The 20,225-nt window shown below is 47.5% G+C and overlaps 1 protein-coding gene across 9 annotated transcripts in view; it reads left to right on the top strand.

Moving 5' to 3' along the window:
- The window catches only part of TEX14 (testis expressed 14, intercellular bridge forming factor), a 115,160-nt gene that overhangs the window by 58,516 nt on the left and 36,419 nt on the right, over window positions 1–20,225 (top strand). For 5 of the 9 annotated variants that reach the window (XM_079906058.1, XM_079906056.1, XM_079906057.1 and 2 more), the window contains exons 4-13: window positions 3,861–4,026; window positions 4,856–4,989; window positions 6,763–6,844; window positions 7,425–7,555; window positions 8,665–8,778; window positions 10,008–10,131; window positions 11,249–11,427; window positions 16,379–16,530; window positions 17,992–18,182; window positions 18,987–19,122. In XM_079906058.1, coding sequence (XP_079762184.1) covers window positions 3,861–4,026; window positions 4,856–4,989; window positions 6,763–6,844; window positions 7,425–7,555; window positions 8,665–8,778; window positions 10,008–10,131; window positions 11,249–11,427; window positions 16,379–16,530; window positions 17,992–18,182; window positions 18,987–19,122 — 1,409 coding nt within the window. Of the gene's footprint in view, window positions 1–3,860; window positions 4,027–4,855; window positions 4,990–6,762; window positions 6,845–7,424; window positions 7,556–8,664; window positions 8,779–10,007; window positions 10,132–11,248; window positions 11,428–16,378; window positions 16,531–17,991; window positions 18,183–18,986; window positions 19,123–20,225 lie in introns of those variants that run through there. The other 4 variants (XM_079906061.1, XM_079906060.1, XM_079906059.1 and 1 more) reach the window with 3 other exon arrangements.

Genomic DNA, 20,225 nt, shown 5'->3' with positions numbered 1-20,225 from the left:
AGCACAGAGACCTAACCATTGGACCACCAGGAAATTACCAGAAACATGCTTTTAACTGTAAATAAGGAGTTTTCTAAGCAGTTTTACTAGACCCTGTGAAATAAGTGAGCCTTTCTACTCATTTAGTCATTAACAAGTACTGTTTATGTATTTCCACCGCGCTTTGTAGTTTGTATGATCTGCACTTTAACATACCCCACAACCAAGTTCTTCACCAATTAATATATTTGGCATCACTTTGTCAGGATGACTTTTGTAGTTGTGGTTTAAAAGAATCTGAGTCCAAATTTTAATATGGAACAGCAACACAATGTAATGAATCAACGACAAGTGAACATTTCTTCTCTTTGTGGAGGACTTTTGCTTTTTCCAGGGCCTTCCCAGGCACTAGCTCACTAAAGCTTTACAACCAGCTCTTCGACAGGGAACAGCAGGTATTTTTACAGTTCCCATTGGACAGAACCAGAAACAGATTTCGAGCGTTTATATGATTCCAGCCGATTTTCACAGGAATGCCAGAATAAACACAATCATAAGTCATAAAGTAGCTTTCCCATCTTACAGAAGGAGGCCGCTTAATTTTTTTTTTTTAAGTATTGATGTTGAAAGCTTGTATGTTGTTATAAGATTGTTTGCTTAGTGGGAAAAACCTTGGAAGCTTGGAGAAGTATAAAGAAAAAAACCAATCAGCATGAGAATTCTGAAACCCAGACATAACACAGTGCACATTTTGCTTTGTTTCCTTCCAGAATTTTTCTGGACTTGCATATTTGCATATTTGTCTCTACTGTATCAGTGTTTAATATCAAAACTCAGAAATAAAGGGCTATCTCACTTGATGTTTGCAGATAACAGCTTTGTAGAGAGGCCATATTAGCCCTGCAGTTCCTCAGCAAAAATGCAGCATTTTCTAGTCATCTGCATTTGCATCTGTTTTGTGGAGGTTTAGAGCTAGGTTCTTTAAAGAAGAAATTATTCAAACCTTTAATATTCCAGAAAGTTTAAATGGCTGGTCCATAATGGTGCATTGTGTTAATGATAGGGTTTGAGACCAGGAGCCCAGCACCTGAAGAAGTTCCCTTTTTAGAAATCCCCATGATGCCAGGGGGAGGTGGGAAAGGACAATATCAAGAGGAAGAAGGCAGACCCTGTAGCTTTTTATTTTGTGATAGGAATGCTTTCATGTACCTTAAAAATATGTTCCATCAAGGGAAGGGAAATTTCTGGAGGGAAGTTGTATTCCTAAGTGCTCAGTGGAAATGCTGTGATGGCCTGGGCTTATTGAGGTCACAGAGTCAGATGCCTGCAGGACTAAGTGGGGTCAGTGGGTACAGGCTCTAAGGAGCATCTGTTGCAGCTGGCCAGAAAAGGAAGCCATGGAGGCCAAATCTTCCAAATTTCCAAGAGGCTGGAAATCCCAGTTTTTATTGTGAAATCCCCAAAGTGTTAAGTATTGTCCATTACTTTAAATTCTTTTTATAAACACTATGTGGACCAAATAAAACATGCCTCTGGGTTGCCAAATCAATCTGTGGGCCTCCAGTTCTCAACCTCTAGGATAAATTAATAAAACAATACACATTTTGATATCACTTGGACCTGGATTCCCTTGTAAGGGTTAGTTGGGTATAGAAAACATTATTTTTGTCTTCCTTAGCATTCACAAGAAATGACAAATAATATCTTCTCTCTCCCTACCCAGCTCTCTTACTATTTATGGGAAGAATGATTAGAAGGCTGTAAAACATTATACAAATTTATTTTTAAAGCAAGGAGGGGGCTTCGCTGGTGGTGCAGTCGTTGAGAGTCCACCTGCCGATGCAGGGGTCACGGGTTCGTGCCCCGGTCTGGGAAGATCCCACATGCCGCGGAGCGGCTGGGCCTGAGAGCCATGGCCACTGAGCCTGTGCGTCCGGAGCCTGTGCTCCGCAAAGGGAGAGGCCACGACAGTGAGAGGCCCGCGTATCGCAAAATAACTAAATAAACAAAAAAATAATAAAGCAAGGAGGATATTACATTTCCCATAGCGCAGTGTGCTGGACTGCTTATCAGACCCAGCAATAAGGGAGAGCTCACAATGAGATATCCCAGCGGTTCCCAGATGCCTGGGTACAGGCCAGCCTCATTGGCGTCAGCTGGGGAACTTGTAAAAAGTACACATTCCTGGGCTCTATGCTTGCAGGTTATGATTCAGTCTGTTGTATAGTCTGAGAATCTGTATTTTTGACAAATATCCCAATGACTTATTAAGTAAATTATGGTAAATCTGTACATTGGAATACTATGCAGCTGTTAAAAAAGAATTGAGGTGACTTATATGTTCTCATATGGAAAATTCTCCAACATATACTTTAAATTATTTATTTATTTATTTATTTATGGCCATGTTGGGTCTTCATTGCTGCACGTGGGCTTTCTCTAGTTGTGGCGAGTGGGGCTGTTCTTTGTTGCAGTGCGTGGGCTTCTCATTGCTGTGGCTTCTCTTGTTGCAGAGCACAGGCTGTAGGCGCATGGGCTTCAGTAGTTGTGGCACGTGGGTTCAGTAGTTGTGGTTTGCGGGCTCTAGAGCGCAGGCTCAGTAGTTGTGGCGCATGGGCCTAGTTGCTCCACAGCATGTGGGATCTTCCTGGACCAGGGCTTGAACCTGTGTCCCCTGCATTGGCAGGCGGATTTTTAACCACTGCGCCACCAGGGAATTCCCTCCAAGATATACTATTAAATGAAAAAATGTGAAAGCATAACAGTTAATGTAGCACGTTCTTTTTGTTTTGGCCACACCATGCGGCTTGTGTGATCTTAGTTCCCCGACCAGGGATTGAACTCAGGCCCTCAGCAGTGAAAGTGCTGAGTCCTAACCACTGGACTGCCAGGGAATTCCTAATATAGCATATTCTTATTCCTACTTGTATATGCATAGAAAATTTCTGGAAGGATACAAAAACTTGTAACAGTAGCTGCCTCTCGGCAAGAGAACTGTGTATGGGTCTGGAATTGGGAGACTTTCTTCTTATCTTTATTATCTCCTTTTTCATTTTATTTCTTCTTCTCCTTCCCTTTCTGCTTCTTCCTACCATTTGTGTTTCATTTTAAATTAAGAGAGCAAGCTCTGGGACTTTCCTGGTGGTCCAGTGGCTAAGACTCCACACTCCCAACTGCAGGGAGTGCGGGGGTTTGATCCCTGGTCAAGGAACTAAGATCCCGCATGCTGCTGGGTGCGGCCAAAAAAAAAAAAAAAAAAAAGAGCAAGCAAGCTCTGCAGGTGATTCTGACGTGCAACCAGGTTAGGAAACCACAGCTACACATCACATCTCTACATCTCACAAAGGCTGTCCCTTCATGTCTCAGATAGTTTACTGGTTTTGGTTAAATTTTTCTGAGCTGTAGATGCTTGACCAGATTGCTGATGCCAAGGTCTATGGGCCTCACCATAGGACTTGGGAGGTAGAGACATTCTCACATGAGGTGGTCTCTGGTGAGGCTGTGCTTCACCAGCCTGACCACAGGGCGCTACAGACGTGAAGAAATTGCTTCAGGGCAGCCAGTGTCAGGGGGCTGTGGGGAAAGAACACTGGATTTCGAACCAGACCCATACCTGGGTGTGAATCTTGGCTTTGCCCTTTCGTTTCCTCATCTATAAATTGAGAAATAATACTGCCTTGAAGGGTGGAGGTAAACATGGAAAAGGGGGATGTATATAAAGCTTCTGTGAGGCCCCAGATAGGTGTTGTTAGGCCTCACAAATGGTGTTGTTACAGTTCTCATCACCAAAGGTTGCCTTTGTAGAAAAGGAGCCCTGTGTTACCCATGGAAGGGGAAGAGTGTTGCCATGGACACTCATTGTACCCCTCCCCCATCTCCAGCCGCTGCTTTGATGGGAGCACTCCTATCCATGCAGCAGCGTTTTCAGGCAATCAGTGGATCCTCAGCAAACTGCTGGATGCAGGGGGTGATCTTCGACTCCATGATGAGAGGGGTCAGAGCCCGCAGACCTGGGCTCTGGCAGCAGGGAAGGAACGCGGCACCGCGGTAAGTGTGGGCCTGCTCTGCAGGCACAACCAAGGCAGAGCACAGGGCTGGGAGTCAGGCGCCCAGGGGCAGAGGCTGGTCCTGAGGGCAGCACAGGACTTGTAGTGGCCTTGCCATTGACGTTGGACACACAGGCCTGGGTTGAAGCAAGTTAACCAACTGTAAACCTTGGGCAAGTCTAGTGAACTTTCCTGGTCATCCATTCAGTGGGGAGGGAGAACAACTGTAATTTCGTCTGACCCTTAACTAGCACTTGTCGTGCATCAGACGTTCTGAATTAAATTAAATACTCATTTAATCTTTACAACAACCCTCTCAGGTAGGTACTATTATTGTCCCCATTTTACAGATGAGGAAACTGAAGTGCATTGACATTAAGTAACTTGTCTGTAGCCACTCGCTGGCAGGCATAATGTGTTTTAATGAGGGCTAAATAATCTAACAAATGTAAAGGGCACGTGGAGGGAAGGGGGAGATGGGCAGAGTCCCTTCCCTCTGGTTCTCCTGCTCAATAGCTATTGGGCCTTGGACAAAAGTTAAAATACTCCTCCTGCCTCAGTTTCCTCATCCGTTGAATGAAGGATTTGGAGGCAATTATTGCCAAATGAGCTCCCTGAAAATCTCATTCCATGTCTTTAGGATATGGAATCTCATTCCATATCTCATTCCATATCTTTAGGAAGTCACTTGGGCCCTTCCCTTTCCAGAGATTTCCCTGTGGGGGGCTTCTGTCTCCTCAGAGCACTCCCCTCAGACCATTCCAATCCCACTGAAGGCCAGGGTGGCCATTAGCTGTGTGGGCATTGACTGTCTCTGCCGTGTGTTGCAGATGGTGGAGTTCATGCAGCGCTGTGCCGCGCACATGCAGGCCATCATCCAGGGCTTCTCCTATGACCTCCTGAAGATTGACTCCCCTCAGCGGCTCATCTGTGGCCTGCCCCGGTTTGGGGGCCTCATGCAGGGGTGAGTGCTGCCTCAAGCAGACTGGGGTGTTCTGCATCACCCCCGCCTTCCTTGTGGGAGCCCTCGGGCCCCTCCACATTGGTCCCTTCCAGCAACTGGCCCACCCAAAGGGGTGAGCTTGGAGGGAGAGGACATTGCCATGAAAACCTTCAGTTGTCCCCCGGCTTCCAGGAACGTCTGGGGGAAATGAATTCTGGGCTCCAGTGGGAACCACCCCATGGTTAGCAGGGAAGGAAGGAACTTTGCAGGCCTGGGCTGCCCAGCAGAAAACACTTTCTTAGCAGAGCAGCTGGCTAGCTTTTTTTTTTTTGTCATCTCGGAACCATGGAAAACGTGTTCCTTTATTGGAACATGCATCCTTTATATCCTAAGGTTGCAAAAGACACAAATGCTTAATTTAAGGTTCCTTGGGCTGTTTTAAGCTGGTGTAAGACTTGCTGCCACCTGGGTGGGCAGCCTCCCCTTGTCCCCATCACAGCTGCAGGAGGTGAGCTCCATCCAGGCTTCTCTTCATGCTCAGGAGAGTTATTTTAAGTTCCCTGGGCTTTAAGACTTAGGATTTATATGTGGAAAATTCTTTCCATTTTGATTTTCTCTGACAGCATCTTTTTCTGTGATCAGGGTGAGTAGACTTGTCACACTCTTCACAGGCTCCCGCATCCCATTCTGTGCACACTGAGTCCTGGTTTTCCTCTCATGACCTGGATGCTTCTCATGCAAGATGAGTTAACGGTTCCCTCGAGGACCAGTTACTCCTAACTGCTCTTCTGGCTGCCACTCTTGTCCATCTTGGTTCTTTACTCAACATCCAGAATGACCTTTTAAAAATGAAAATCGAATTGTGCCACTCACTGCTAAAAACCCTTTCAGGGTCTTCCCCAAGGCTATCAGGTTAAACTCCCAAATCCCCCATCTGGCCTTGGAGCCCATGCTTGGTTCAGCTCTTCCATCTCTCACACCTCCGCTCCTGCCAGCGTTAGGATCTTGGCAGACCAAGTTCCTTCTAAAAGAGCCAAAGCCTAGTCCCTGCTGCTGTTTTGTGACCTCAGGCCAGCAGGTTTCCCCTTTCTGGCTCCATTTTTCCCATCTGTAAAATGAGAAAGTTGGACAAGGTATGCTTTATGATTCTTTCCAACTTTGACCATCTCTGTTCGTTATCTGTTGTACTAATCCCAAACTTAGTGGCTTCAAACAACAATAAATATTTGTATCTCACATAATTTCTGTAGGTCAGGAATGGCTACACCCAACTCAGCCATTCCAATAGGAATGGCTGAGTTGGGTGGCTCTGGCTCAGGGTTTCTCATGAAGATGTGGTCAAGATGCAGCTTGGGCTGCAGTCATCTGGAACTGGAGGATCCAGTTCCAAGGTGGTTCACTTGCATGGCTAGCAAATTGGTGCTGGGTGTTGGGCCTCCCCATTAGGCTGCTGGAGGGTCCTCACAACATGGCAACTGGCCTCCTCTAGAGCAAGTGCTGCGAGAGAGATCAGGGCAGAAGTCCCGGGGGTCTGGCCTTGGAACTCACACCACTCCGTCATTTCTGCAGTATTCCATTAGGTTAACAGGCCAGCCCTCTCTGACCTGTGTGTGGCTACACAAGGGCATGAACACCAGGAAATGGGCATCACTGCAGCCCTCTCAGAGGCTGACTTCCCCTGTCAAGCAGTAAAGACAAAACCAACTACGCATTCTGACAGCTTGGTTCAGCGTTGTTCCTCTAGATATGGGTAGTTAATCCTTACTTTTCTCCTCCTCTTTTAAATATTTCTAGAAGCCCTAATGGCTCTCCTAACCGACTGCCTAAAGCTGGAGTCATTTCTGCCCAAAATATCTACAGCTTTGGCTTTGGAAAGGTAAGAGGTTGCTACCAACACTCAATGTTTGCAGGACTAACTGGGGAATCGCCCGGCCCTGGCTCTGGCCCCAGGGCCCACAACTGTGTCCAACTCTTCCTTCCTATGGAAAGTTAAAATACTCCCTCTCCAAAGTGGTTTTTTTTTTGTTCTTTACTGCTCTTGCAGGACAAGTACCACCTCTTAGTGTTCTTGTCCTTACTGAAAAATGATGAAAACCTCGGAGAGTTCTCTTGAATGCCTTTGGGCTAGATTTGGGGAGTTTTAGACAACGATCCTTTAATTCCCAGCGAAGGCCCCAGGCATGTTCTGTGGGTGTCTCAAGAGGCGCCTGAGGCCTGGTGCTTCAGGCCGGCATCTGCCCTCTTTCCGTGAGCCTCTGGTTTCCTCGCTAGCAAAAGGGAAAGGGTATTACAACCTTGCAGCGCCTCTTGGAAGATTAAAGATAATAAAAAGAATTATGTCCGGTGCATAGGGGTATTCAGCAAATTGATAACTAGCAGCTCTCTCTATTTTTAGCTGGCTGGTAAAATTCTGGAGGAGTTTTTCCCCACCATTTGAAGCTGTGCTTTGCTTTCAGTTTTATCTCACAGGGGGCACGCAGCTGGCTTACCTAGGATCTCTTCCAGTAATTGGAGAAAAGGAAGTGATTCAAGCTGACGATGAGCCCGCCTTCTCTTTCTTCAGTGGCCCCTACATGGTCATGACCAAGTAAGTGGAAGCTGGCCAGTGGAGGTGAGACTTAGTCCCACAGGAAGGATGGACTTTAGTGACATCCTTGTGTGTGGAGGGTTTCTGCCCAAACACAAGGACACACTGAAAAGCAGATGTCTAGATCAGGATTTCTCAGCCAGGACACCATTGACATTTTTGTTATCCTTTATTGTTGGGGGCTGTCCTGTGCACTGTAGGATGTTTGGGAGCGTCCCTGGTTTCTACTCACTAGATGCCAGTAGCAGCTGTGTTTGCCTCCCCTCAACCCCCTACATTTGTGATTGTGACAACCAAAATGTCTACAGACAAGGCCAAGTGGCCCCTTGTTGAGAACAACCGCTCTGAAAGATTACTCATGACAGTGTTTCAACCTTTCTACTCTCTAGAGAATTAGAGGCAGCATAGGGGTGACTGTCTGGCCTCAGGTCAAAGGGTACTGAAGCCCTGCATGGCTCTCACCAGCCAAATGCAGCAGAGGCGGCAGTACTAGGATTTGGCTGTGATGAAAGCCCCTGGGACGTTCAGTCCCCAGAGGCCTGCCTGCTGCGGGATCACAGGAGCTGTCCTGGCCAAGGTCTCTTGTCCTCCTTGAACCTGGCTGCCTCTTCCCTGCTTAGAAGTCACACCCTTCTAAAAAGGCCTCTGCAAACCCGCAAGGCTCTGTATCCCCTGCAGATATGCTTCTTGTTTTCCTGCCCGTGCCGCAGATCTGTTGTCACATCCCCTCTTCTTCTGTCCACTGCTGTGGCCTTTGCCCACGTCATCACTGTCCCTCCCCCAGGCTAGCCTCCTAACTGGCGTCTCATTCTCCAGACCACCCCTGCCCTCCCATTCCCCATGCTGCTGGTACCCTTGTCTTTCTAAAATACAAACCTGATCAAGTCCCTCCCTCCCTTAAATCCTTCAGTGACTTCCTGCCACCTGCACTAAGTTCCTGAAGTGCTTTAGGCCCCCGGGGGTGGTAGGAGGGAGGACCCAGCAGTGCTGGGGTGGGGGCTTTACAGAGTCTGTATAAACACTGCTTCTCTGATCTCTGGCTACAGAGCTCCTCACTGAAGCAGTGGCTGCTCACTCCCTTCTGCTCCCACTCTCTCCTGCCCTTGTAGCCTGCTGTGGAACGGGAGCAGGGTCACAGTGAAGGAGCTGCATCTTCCCACCCACCCGCACTGCCGCAGGCGGCGGCTGGCTGACTTGTTAATTGCTGAGCTAGAGCACAGCAGGTGAGAAGAAAACCCAAGAGCATTTCAGACCCAAGTTCGGGGCTGTGCAGGGCTGTGCCTGAGGGTGGAGACCAGCCCCCTCAGCCTCAGCGTTTCCTCGTTGTAGGTTGATTTGACTTCCCAGGGCTGCCAAGAAAGAAGAAGAACTCATGAATAGCCTGAGTGTGGGGACGGTAGGGGCTCAGTTCTGTCAGCTGACCAACTCCCCATGACACATGTCTCTGAGGTGCAGCCTTCAGGCCTGGCGGGCTCTTCTGCAGCCCCTGAGGCCCACCTTATTTTGGGCCCTGTGCCCATCAGGTCGGCGTGGGCAAGACTATCTTCATAGAGCATGGCTCTGCTGGAGACCCACGTGTCTGAGGAACCATATCTCTCCTTTGAGGACACGCTGATGGGTCTCAGTACCTTAAGTTTCCTGTGGCTCAGGGGTTAATCTTTCAAAGGGGCAGGAAATCCATCCTCGGTTTCATACCAGGGCTGCTGAGGCCTTGGAATAGGCCCTGGCTCATCGAGTTCTCTCCTGAGGAAATCACTCAACTCCTGTAAAGCCAGATCCTTCCTTTTGGAGAAGTCATCCTAAAGGGACTCAAGGAGGCTGGAAGGGCTCATAGACGCAGCATGGATTTTTTTTTTTTAATATTTATTTATTTATTGCTGTGTCGGGTCTTATTGCAGCACGCGGGATCTTCCTTTGCGGTGCACGGGCTCAGTAGTTGCAGCACGTGGGCTCAGTTGCCCTGTGGCACGTGGGATCTTAGTTCCATGACCAGGGATCAAACCCACGTCCCCTGCATTAGAAGGTGTATTCTTAAGCGCTAGACCACCAGGGAAGTCCCCACAGCGTGGATTTTGATGTGAGGGTCTGTGACCTTGGGCCTGACATCTCCCTGACCTTGGTTTCCTCATCTCTAAAATGAGTGTAACTGTAATGGTACCTTTCTTGCAACTGGTTGTTAGGATCAAGTTGATGTGTGTAAAGTGCCTTGCTTAGTAGCTCTTAGTGACATTGTCGTTGATGACTCTAAGCCCTCAGGTTCCGATCAGTGAAAGGTCAAGGGTTCCACCAACAGAGACCCCTACTCCCACCCTATCCCCCTTTCTTGGAAGAACATTCTGTGCAAATAGTATTTGTATGGAGTGCGTTCAGGGTGCCAAGAAGAAAGGAAAGCGCCCATCTTCCATCATGTCCTCTTCCCTCTGCCTCATCAGAAGCCTCCTTCCCTCTGCAGCAAGTTGCGGCACCCTCACCTGCTACAGCTGATGGCTGTGTGCCTGTTCCAGGGCCTGCAGAAGACCCGCCTCGTGTACGAGCGTGTCGCCGTCGGCACGCTGTTCTCTGTCCTCCATGAACGGGTAAATGGCCGTTTCCCTGGGTTTTTCCCTTGCTCCCCCCCACCCCCCGCCCCAGCTCTCCCTTCCCTTCCTCCCTCTTCCTTCTCCCCCAGCAGAAGAGTTGAGAAACCTCTTCATTCTTTACTCTGTGGGAGCTATATAACACACCATGTAAGGCTGATGAGCACGTTGGAACGAGTGTGATTGTATTACTGTTTGTCTTGCTTTTTTATCAGACATCTAAGAGCTCAGTAGACCCAGAAATCACATAGCCACACTTTTAGCTAACTATAATCAAACAGCCTCTGGTCTTACTTCCCAGTATTTTCACTGGTGCCCTGCAGGACCTTTATATGCAAGTCTTTATCAGTCCCCTCTCCCTTTTCAGACTTCCTGGTGGAGGCAGGGACATATTCCCTGACCCACAGACTCCTTGGGAAACATGCTTTGGGCTGACATGTGGCTTCAGAGAGGTCCTGAAAGATTTGTTTTCCTTTCTCCATGACTTTGTTCTAAAGACCCTGGGCTGGAGTGAGAAGAGATCCTCCAGGAAGGGCTCTTCCCTGAAATGGCTCGCCGTTCCTCCTGCCTGAGCACCTCCTGTTAGTGTCCTAGTTCCCTTTCCTCTCCTTGGGTGAGGACGTTAACTTAAAATGCCCCTTCTCTGGGGAGAGACCTGTTATGATTGGGTACTTTGGTGTGAGTGAATTTCTGTCCTCCTAGGATGAATTTTCTAGGTCATCTGACTGGGGTAGGGGGTGGAGTGTCCTTAACGTGTCTAGGTTCTCCCGCAGCACAGGCTTGGCTGGGGATGGAGAGCGGGGCAGGTGCATTGCTGGTGGTGGCAGGCCCACTCTGGAGGTGTGTACCAGGCTTTGAGGACTTTTCTCCTCATTTTTCACGGTATCAAGCAGCTTGGCTGAGGGAAAGGAACCCCGGTTTGGAGCCAGGGGCCCTGGGTCAGTGGGCCCTTAGGCCGATCACTTAACTTCCCTGAGCTTTAGGTTCCCCGCTATGAAATGGGCACACTATGTGGCTGTCGTGGAGATCAGTTGAAAAGACTTTGGGAACTACAAAGCATTCTACAGTGTCGGGGGCGCAGTCCCCTTTGTTCTGGTGGTTGATCTCTCGCTTGCAGCGGGCCCAGTTCCCCATACTGCACATGGAGGTGATCGTGCACCTGCTACTCCAGACCTCCGACGCCCTGAGATACCTGCATTCTCGGGGCTTTATCCACCGTTCCCTCAGCTCCTACGCCATCCACATCGTCTCCACAGGGGAAGCGAGGCTGACCAACCTGGAGTACATGATGGAAAGGTGGGTGCACCTCAATCATGACGTCCAATCAGGATCTCCCTGGGGGTGCTTTGCTGTAGAGAGAGAATCTGATCTGGGCTTGACTCCTCATTGGGGGGCTGAGCTGGCAATCCATGGAGGAGGAGGTTTCCCAATGCCTTGCCCTGTCAGCCAAGGTTAGAGGGACTTTGGGGAAGTTATTTCTGCTCAGGACATTCTCATTTTAATAAACATTTAACAAGCATGAGCACACATTAGCCAGCATGTATAAGTTTTCAAAATTTTCTGTGGCTTCACACAACCGAAGTATTTCTCACTCACATTGCACTCTGGTGTGTGTGTGTGTGTGTGGGAGGGGGTGGTGGCGGCATTCACTATGTTCCACGTTCCTCCCCGCTGTGGCTCCACCATCCCCCAGGCCTCAGTCCCCCCACTGTATCCTCTGCATGCTGGTCAACGAGCAAGAGCAAGCCTGGAGGGACGCAGCGGGGCTTAGGGACTACCTGCAGCGTGTGCATTGTCGCTTCCCGCTTTACACTGGCCAGAGCCCAGTCACCTCTGCAGGGAGGCTGGGAAATGCACCACAGCTGTGCATCCTGGAAGGCGCGAGAAGGCGATGGGTGCTGGTGAGCGTTGCGGTCCTGGTCCCGATGGGTGGGGATCAGTGCTGTGAGGGAAGCAGTGACAAAAAACAATGCCCTTATTCAAGGGTTGGTGGATGGGCTTCACTTCCCATTTGGCAGGAGTCAGAGTCCTCCTGAGAGTTGAGGGCTGGCTCCTATCTCCTGCCCCTAGGTTCTGGGGAGCAGAGGATCTCCCCTGTGCTTCCTTGCTGTCGTCCACAGCTCTGAGCCCTAGGCCCAGGGTTGTTCCTGTGCTGCTGTGAGGCCTCAGCCACGGGCAGACCCATGGCTTAGATCTGCTTACCTCCACCTACCCTGGTCCTCACCTACCACCATCGCTGAGGCTTTGTTTCTGAGTCTCTCAGCAGGTCTTTGCTGCTCACATGTTCATAATATACTTCTCTCACTACATGAAAACCTCTACCAGGGCAGGGATTTCTGTTTTATCCGCTGCCATGTCTCAGATGCCTAGAATAAGTGGGAACTCAGCATGTTGTTTAAATGAATGAAGTGGAAAGACTCAGTTCCTTGACCGCATGAGCCCTTGGTCTCTCTGCCTGGAGAGGGGAGCAGGGACCAGATTGTGCTTGACCTCATGGACCTTGGCAAAGAGTTTGAATTTAACCCTAAGAACACGGGGATGCTGTGAATGTTTTTTTTGAGCAGAATGGTGTCATGGCTGAAATTTACAGGTTAAGCAGACCCCCTCACTCCTGCCATGTGGAGAAGGGGCTGTGACGGGATGAGAGAGAAGCAGGGGAACAGTTAGGGTGTGACTGGAGCAGTTTTCCATGTGGGAACCGGTGGAGGCCAAACAGCTGTCGCCAGTTGAGTGGCTCAGTCTCAGATCTGGTCCATTCTCAATCCCAGTGGCTCCCATGGCCTAGAAGATTAAGTCCCGGCACTTTGCAGGGTGAGAAGCCTTCCAAGGTCGGGCTCCGCCTACAGTGCCATGCTCATCACCTCCCACTCTGCCTGGCCATCTGAAGACACTTTCAGTCCACGCCATTTCCCAGCGCTCTGCTCCTTGCCTCCGGAGTACCTGACACTCCCTTTTATCCTTTTAAACTCACTTCTGACACAGTCTCCCACCACACCCCGTGAAGCCTATACTGAAGCCCTGTCCCCACCTCACTGAGCATATTTCACTCGCCTGCAGCCGAGTGTCTCTGCCCCCCCAGTGGCGAGCTCCGTCCGAGAGGGCAGGGACCGTGAGTTGTTCATCTTTAGCATCCACCTCAAGCCTGCCACACAGTAAGTGCTCAGGAAGCATTTGAAGTGAATGGTTGAGTCTAGCTGAAGGGAAACTTTGAAATGATTCAGAACAGGGTTCACCACTTTGGCTGTGTGTTCAAGGGCAGTAGAACCTAAGGGATTTGGACATTTTTGCCGTTGATAACAGGCTTTTCAAGAAGGCTGACAGAACCCAAGCTGTTTGCCAGTGATGCGGCGCCATCTGTTGTTGAAATGGAGGTATAACAGTTTCTTTGACTTGAGCTCTCCAGTAGAAATGTGAATCCTAGGGTGAAATGGAGCTTTGGAGATGGCCAGGCCCAACGCTGTCCTTTTATAGAAGAGGAAACTGGGGCCCAGAGAGGTGAAGAGGTGGTCTGAGGTTACCCAGCTGTGGCTAGAATCAGGGGGTAGAGGACGTTTCCTGGCTTATAGGGGCAGGATGGATTGGAGGTTGAAGGTAGAAAAACCAGCCAGGAGGCCACAGGGCAGGGCCTGGTGGTGGTGACCAAGGAACCAAAATAGAAGGGAAAGATGTGAGATGCACCGAGAAGCTGGGGTCCACAGACTGGTCAAGTGAGGGGCTGTGAAGTAAATGGGTAGGAAAGTGTGAGTTCTTTTGGGCTTGTTGACCTCAGAATGGAACTTTGGTCAGAAATGTCCGTCAGCAACATTTGACGGCTCATAATGTGAGTTGATTACCCAAGAGCACAAAACAGCTTTCGGTTCTGCACTTACTTTTGGTAGCACTCTATTCAGGCCGGTACAGTTGTTGAATGTCATCGTTAAGGGTAGCACTCCATCTCTTGGTGTAAAAATGATACAGCAGTTTCTCCTATTCTTCAGGTCCTTCTTAATGGAATCTTTAGAGCTGGAATTGACCTTGCAAGTGGTATCACATAGCCATAGCCAAATGTAATTTTAATGATGTCAGAGCTGAAGCCCAGAAAAATAACTACCATGGAATGACAGCCAGAAAAGAAACTCCCTTCCTACACCCCACTAGCGTTAACAGAGAAGGAAGAGGGATCAGAAGAGTGGAAGTAAAAGAGAAAGGATATAAATCCTGATTGTAAATAACTTGTCCCTTGCCTTAGGCAGCCTGAGAGGCCCAAGAGGGTCAGTAAGTGTCTCTTTTGGACAGTCAGCCTACAAGGTGAAGAGCCAAGTATGCTAGGTCCTCAGAATATCTCTCTGACAATAAAACACGACATTGCCTTTCCTGTGATACTAATATAATATTTGCATGTGTATCCACGCTGTTCACATGACACCTAGGCCACACTTGCCTATTGAGCAATACAACTAAAGAGTCTAAATGTACCATCTTTTTTTTAAAAAAAAGAGAGAAAACAAAACAAAAATACGGTCTTTTATAGCTTCATGGCTTCCTGAACTCATTGCCATCTATCAAAATTTCTACCGGAAGAAATATTACTTAGGGAAGTTTGTTCAAAGTCTGAGAAGTCCATCCCATCCTCTAAAAGCTTTCCTTTGCCAGCAAAAAGAACTTCTGGTTACTCGCTTTTTAGGAACTTAATTTTTTTTTTTTGGCCACGCTGCACGGCTTGCAGGATCTTAGTTCCCCGCGGGAGACTGAACCCGGGCCCCAGCAGTAACAGCGCCAAGTCCTGACCACTGGACCTCCAGGGAATTCCCAAAAACTTAATTCTTAATTATCAACCAGCAGTCACCAAGTCTTTACCAAATGCCTACCATAATGTTCATATTAATTCCTTACTTGCTTAGTGCTTTATGGTTCACCGAGTGTTCCCACACGTGTGATCTCATTTGATGCTCATGACAGCTGTGGGCAGAAGTCAGTGCTGGTCACCCTGAGGACGCTCTTTGGCCCAGAAGACATTTAGGATACTCTGACTTAGTTCTCAAAGAGCCTGGTTGCGAAGTTGAGTTATTCAAGCCAATCAGTGAACCTTTGAGCGCTAAACTGGGAGGGCTCATTCCCAAGAGGGCAGAGCTCAGAAAAGAAGCAATCACGAAGAGCTGGAAGAGTCTCAGAAGGCTTTGATAAAGCAGGTGGGGCTTGAGGGGGTTCTTGAAAGGGTCTTAGGTTCATTTAATCAAAAGGTAAGCATTGAGGCCCTGGTATAAGTTTAGAGATACGGTGATACAAGAGACAGATAAGTGGCCTACCCTCGTGGAGCTGACTTTGGTGGAGGGGAGACAGATTATAAACAATAAATCAATGAACAAGAAATTCAGATAATAAGCACTCTGAAGCCAATAAATTGGGACTACTTTACATTAGGTGGTCAGGTAAGTCCTCTCCGAGGAGGTGATTTTTGAGCTAATACTTTTTTTTTTTTAACATCTTTATTGGAGTATAATTGCTTTACATTAGTAAAGTTGTGTTAGTTTCTGCTGTGTAACAAAATTAATCAGTTATATGTATACATGTATCCCCATATCCCCTCCCTCTTGCGTCTCCCTCCCACCCTCCCTATCCCACCCCTCTAGGTGGTCACAAAGCACCAAGCTGATCTCCCTGTGCTATGCAGCAGCTTCCCACTAGCTATCTATTTTACGTTTGGTAGTGTATATATGTCCATGCTACTCTCTCACTTCGTCCCAGCTTACCCTTCTCCCTCCCCGTGTCCCCAGGTCCATTCTCTATGTCTGTGTCTTTATTCCTGCCCTGCCCCTAGGTTCTTCAGAACCTTTTTTTTTTTTTTTTGAGATTCCACATATATGTGTTATGAGCTAATACTTTAATTACAAGAAGCAGCCAGTCGTGCTAGGATCTGTGGACAGAGCATGCCACGCAGAAGAAGCCACCGGTGCACAGACCTGAAGTGGTGATGTACTTGGCATGCTGGAGAAACTGAAAGAGGGCCCCTGTGACTTGAGAGGAGTGAGTGAGCAGGAGAGAGCGGCCAGATGAGGTGGGAGGCAGGGCAGGGCCTGCTCGGGTAGGAATGGTAAGGAGTTGCAGGCGTTGGAATAGCAGGCAGTGTGGGTTAGCTCAGGGTCTAGCTGGTTTCTGGAAGCTCAAGGAGGTTGTCAGGCTTCAGAGGCAAATGTTTTCACACATGTGTGGCATGGTGATCACAGTGATCCTTTAAGACATGAGCCCTACTTTGTGTTTCCTTCCGTAGCCGGGATGGAGGTGTACACAAGGACCTGACTCGAGTATCCCTCCCCACCCAGCTTTACAACTGGGCCGCCCCGGAGGTGATCTTACAGAAGGCAGCCACAGTGAAGTCAGACGTCTACAGCTTTTCTGTGATCATACAGGAGATTTTAACAGGTAGATCAAAGAGCTCATTGACGGTGACCAAAGTCCCTATTCTTAGGTTGGATTTTTTTTTCCCCCAAGAGTTACTTAGTTTTATGAAAATGCAGGACACGGGCAAAAAAAACTTCTTTAAGGAAACCTCTTTGGGTTTATGGAAGGTATAAGATGATCTCCCAGAAATCTTTCTCTTTTAACCTGTTCTTTAAGACTCAGCAAAGCCCACCTATCAGCCTGTCAGTGGTAATGCATTTAATCCAAGGAGCGTTTTTAAACTGAATATTGCTGTCAATGCCTAGGGGTGGGTCTCTGTAAGGTGCCCCTTAAGAACTTTTTTTTTAAATTGAAGTATAGTTGATTTACAATGTTGTGCAATCTCTGCTGTACAGCAAAGTGACTCAGTTATACATATATATACATTCTTTTTTTGTATTCTTTTCCATTATGGTTTCTCATATTGAAAAACCATATTGAATATAGTTCAATATATATATATTTTTAAAGAAGATGTTTGGGGTAGGAGTTTATTAATTAATTTATTTTGCTGTGTTGGGTCTTCGTTTCTGTGCGAGGGCTTTCTCTAGTTATGGCAAGTGGGGGCCACTCTTCGTCGCGGTGCGTGGGCCTCTCACTATCGCGGGCTCTCTTGTTGCGGAGCACAGGCTCCAGACGCGCAGGTTCAGTAGTTGTGGCTCACGGGCCTAGTTGCTCCACGGCAGGCATGTGGGATCTTCCCAGACCAGGGCTCGAACCCGTGTCCCCTGCATTAGCAGGCAGACTCTCAACCACTGCACCACCAGGGAAGCCCTATTAGTTCAATATTGAATATAGTTCCCTGTGGTATACATTAGGACCTTGTTGTCTATCCATTCTAAATGTAATAGTTTGCATCTACCAACTCCAAACTCCTTTCCCCCATCCCTTTTGGCAACCGCAAGTCTGTTCTCTATGTTAAGAACTTATAAACGAGGGGAAAGGACTGGCCTCTGAGAAGTAAACTGTGAAATCAAACACACCCAGAATCCAGCGTATGTATAAGCAGTGTCACTTAAAAGACATAGAAAGCCTTCCAAACATATAGAACTCTAAGGTGAAGGCATACATGCCACATTCACTAAGGGGGTGAGAATCAGCCCCCATTTAGCAGTGTTTACAGTCTCAGAGGCAAAAACCACACCTTCCATGACATGAATGTATTGGGCAAGCCTACTTGACACCAGGAAACATTCCCTTGTGGTCCCTAGGTCTGCCAGCAGAGAGTCCATACCTACATGAGTCTGACACTATTTTTTCCTGTCTCTGTGGCAGAGATTTCCCTGTTATTTGGGTCAAGTGGTTTCTCCTTTGTTATTGGGCTTCCGGTAGTTTTTCTACAGAAAGAAGTTAATTTTAAAGAGGTTGAGTGACTTGACAAAGGTTAGACAATTTCATGTGATTTCTTAATGTCTCTCCTTCCTATGGCTGTTTCCTTAACAGACAGCATACCCTGGGATGACTTAGATGGCTCAGTTATTAAAGAAACCATAGTGTCGGGAAATTATTTAGAAGCTGATGTCAGGCTTCCGAAACCTTACTATGACATTGTTAAGTCAGGCATCCAGGTCAAGCAGAAAGACCGAACTATGAACCTTCAAGATATCCAGTATATTCTGAAAAATGACTTAAAGGTAAGCTGTGAAGTTGTTGGGAGTTTATTTCTGCTTACCTATCTCAGGGGATAGGGAGTTAGAGACCAAGAAGAAGCTAGAGACCAAGTTGTAGGATATTTTGGAAATCCTCATTTCATTACACCCTTTCTGTGTTCCCAAGAAAATTCTAACTGCCTAACTTGGTGAGGGCAGCAGGGAATTGTGGAGGGAGGCTGCGGAGTGTCAGTACATAAAAGGGACACCCTGTAGGCACACAGTGCGATTCAATGAATGACAGCTACTGTTACTACTTTTCTTAAAAATTTATTATTTTTTTTTGTATTTTTGGCTGCATTGGGTCTTTGTTGCTGTACGTGGGCTTTCTCTAGTTGTGGCGAGTGGGGGCTACTCTTCGTTGCGGTGAGCAGGCTTCTCATTGTGGTGTCTTCTCTTGTTGGGGAGCACGGGCTCTAGGGGCACGGGCTTCAGTAGTTGTGGCACACGGGCTCAGTAGTTGTGACTCGCAGGCTCTAGAGCGCCGGCTCAGTAGTTGCGGTGCACGAGCTTAGTTGCTCCGCGGCATGTGGGATCTTCCCGGACCAGGGATTGAACCCATGTCCCCTGCATTGGCAGACAGATTCTTAATCACTGTGCCACCAGGGAAGTCCCTGTTACTACTTTTTAAATATTGGTAATTAACAGTTAATTCATTTATCAGGACTACAGTCAGTCTACCCAACTGGGGTAACGGGGGGTTTGTTTGACACCTAGATATGTTTCTAAAACACCAGTGACATTCAGATGATTGCAGATATGTCCTTGCCAGTACTTCCCTTGTTACAGGATTTTATTGGAGCCCAGAGAACTCAGCCAACTGAGAGTCCCAGGGTGCAGAGATATGAACTCCATCCTGATGTCAATGTCTGTTTAGGAGTGACTTCAGAACATCCATTGCAAATAAAAGAGCTGAAGGAAGCAGGTATGGCCTTAACCCACAGGTTTTGACATGAATGTGTTCTGAGAGCTGTAACTAATCAACTCCTCCAAACTATACTCATAACTTATACTGGGAAGGATGGATGCCTTAGGGAAAAATCAAGATCCTTAAAATTATTAAGTTAAACTTTTTGGGCTCCATATACACCTTGATTGGATCCAGAACTGTGCAGTAACAATCTGTTTCTTTCTGGTATGATTTAGGAATGTATTTAATTGTTTCACAAATAAAAATGGTGATTTTAAAATTTAAAACTATTATCTGCTCATTATAGAAAATTCTAAACAATACAAAGAAGATTACTTAACATTTTAATTCGTCAGAAATAATTTGTTAACATTTTGGTGTTTCCTTCCAACCTTTCTTCTAAAGCCTTACTGCTTTTTAGTACACTTGGAAACCTTAGAGCTCTGAGCTGGAAAGGACCTTGCAATCATCTGGCTTGATGCCCTCATATTCCAGATGCGAAAACTAAGGTTCAGAGAGGTTGTGGCTTGCTCACAATTCCAGGTTTATTAACGCACCTGGAACATAGGCCTTTGGATTCTAGCCAAGTGACTTTTCTCTGACTCTTTGGACAGGCCTGGAAGCCTCCAGAATGGCCCTCCAAGCTCTTATTACTTTGGCTCCTTCGACCCATTCTCTGCGAGCTTACACCATCAACCAGGGGTGGTGGGTAGTCAGTCCTGGAGTTATTTTTTGAGGTATTATCTCTCTCAGTGCAGTGGCTTCTTGGGCAGTGTCTCAGCTTCTTTTATCAGATGCTCACAAAGAGCACAACTTGAACTGACATGAATATTCAAACACCTTTAGTGTAAAGTATGAATTTAGTCCTAAGATTCAGGGGCCTGTAATTTGCTTGTCCTGAAGTTATGCATGTTTTGAACATACTATAACTTAAGCTTAGAACATTTCCTCCCGGGTTTGATCCTTCCCAAATTTTCTTTTTTTTTTTCTCTTACATATACATATATATATATTTATTTGGTTGCACTGGGTCTTAGATGCAGCAGGTGGGCTCCTTAGTTGTGGCAGGTGGACTCCTTAGTTGCAGCATGCATGTGGGATCTAGTTCCCTGACCAGG

Source organism: Stenella coeruleoalba (assembly GCF_951394435.1).
Source record: "Stenella coeruleoalba genome assembly, chromosome: 19".
Taxonomy (NCBI): Eukaryota; Metazoa; Chordata; class Mammalia; order Artiodactyla; family Delphinidae; genus Stenella; species Stenella coeruleoalba.
This window is presented reverse-complemented; position numbering and strand designations above follow the sequence as displayed.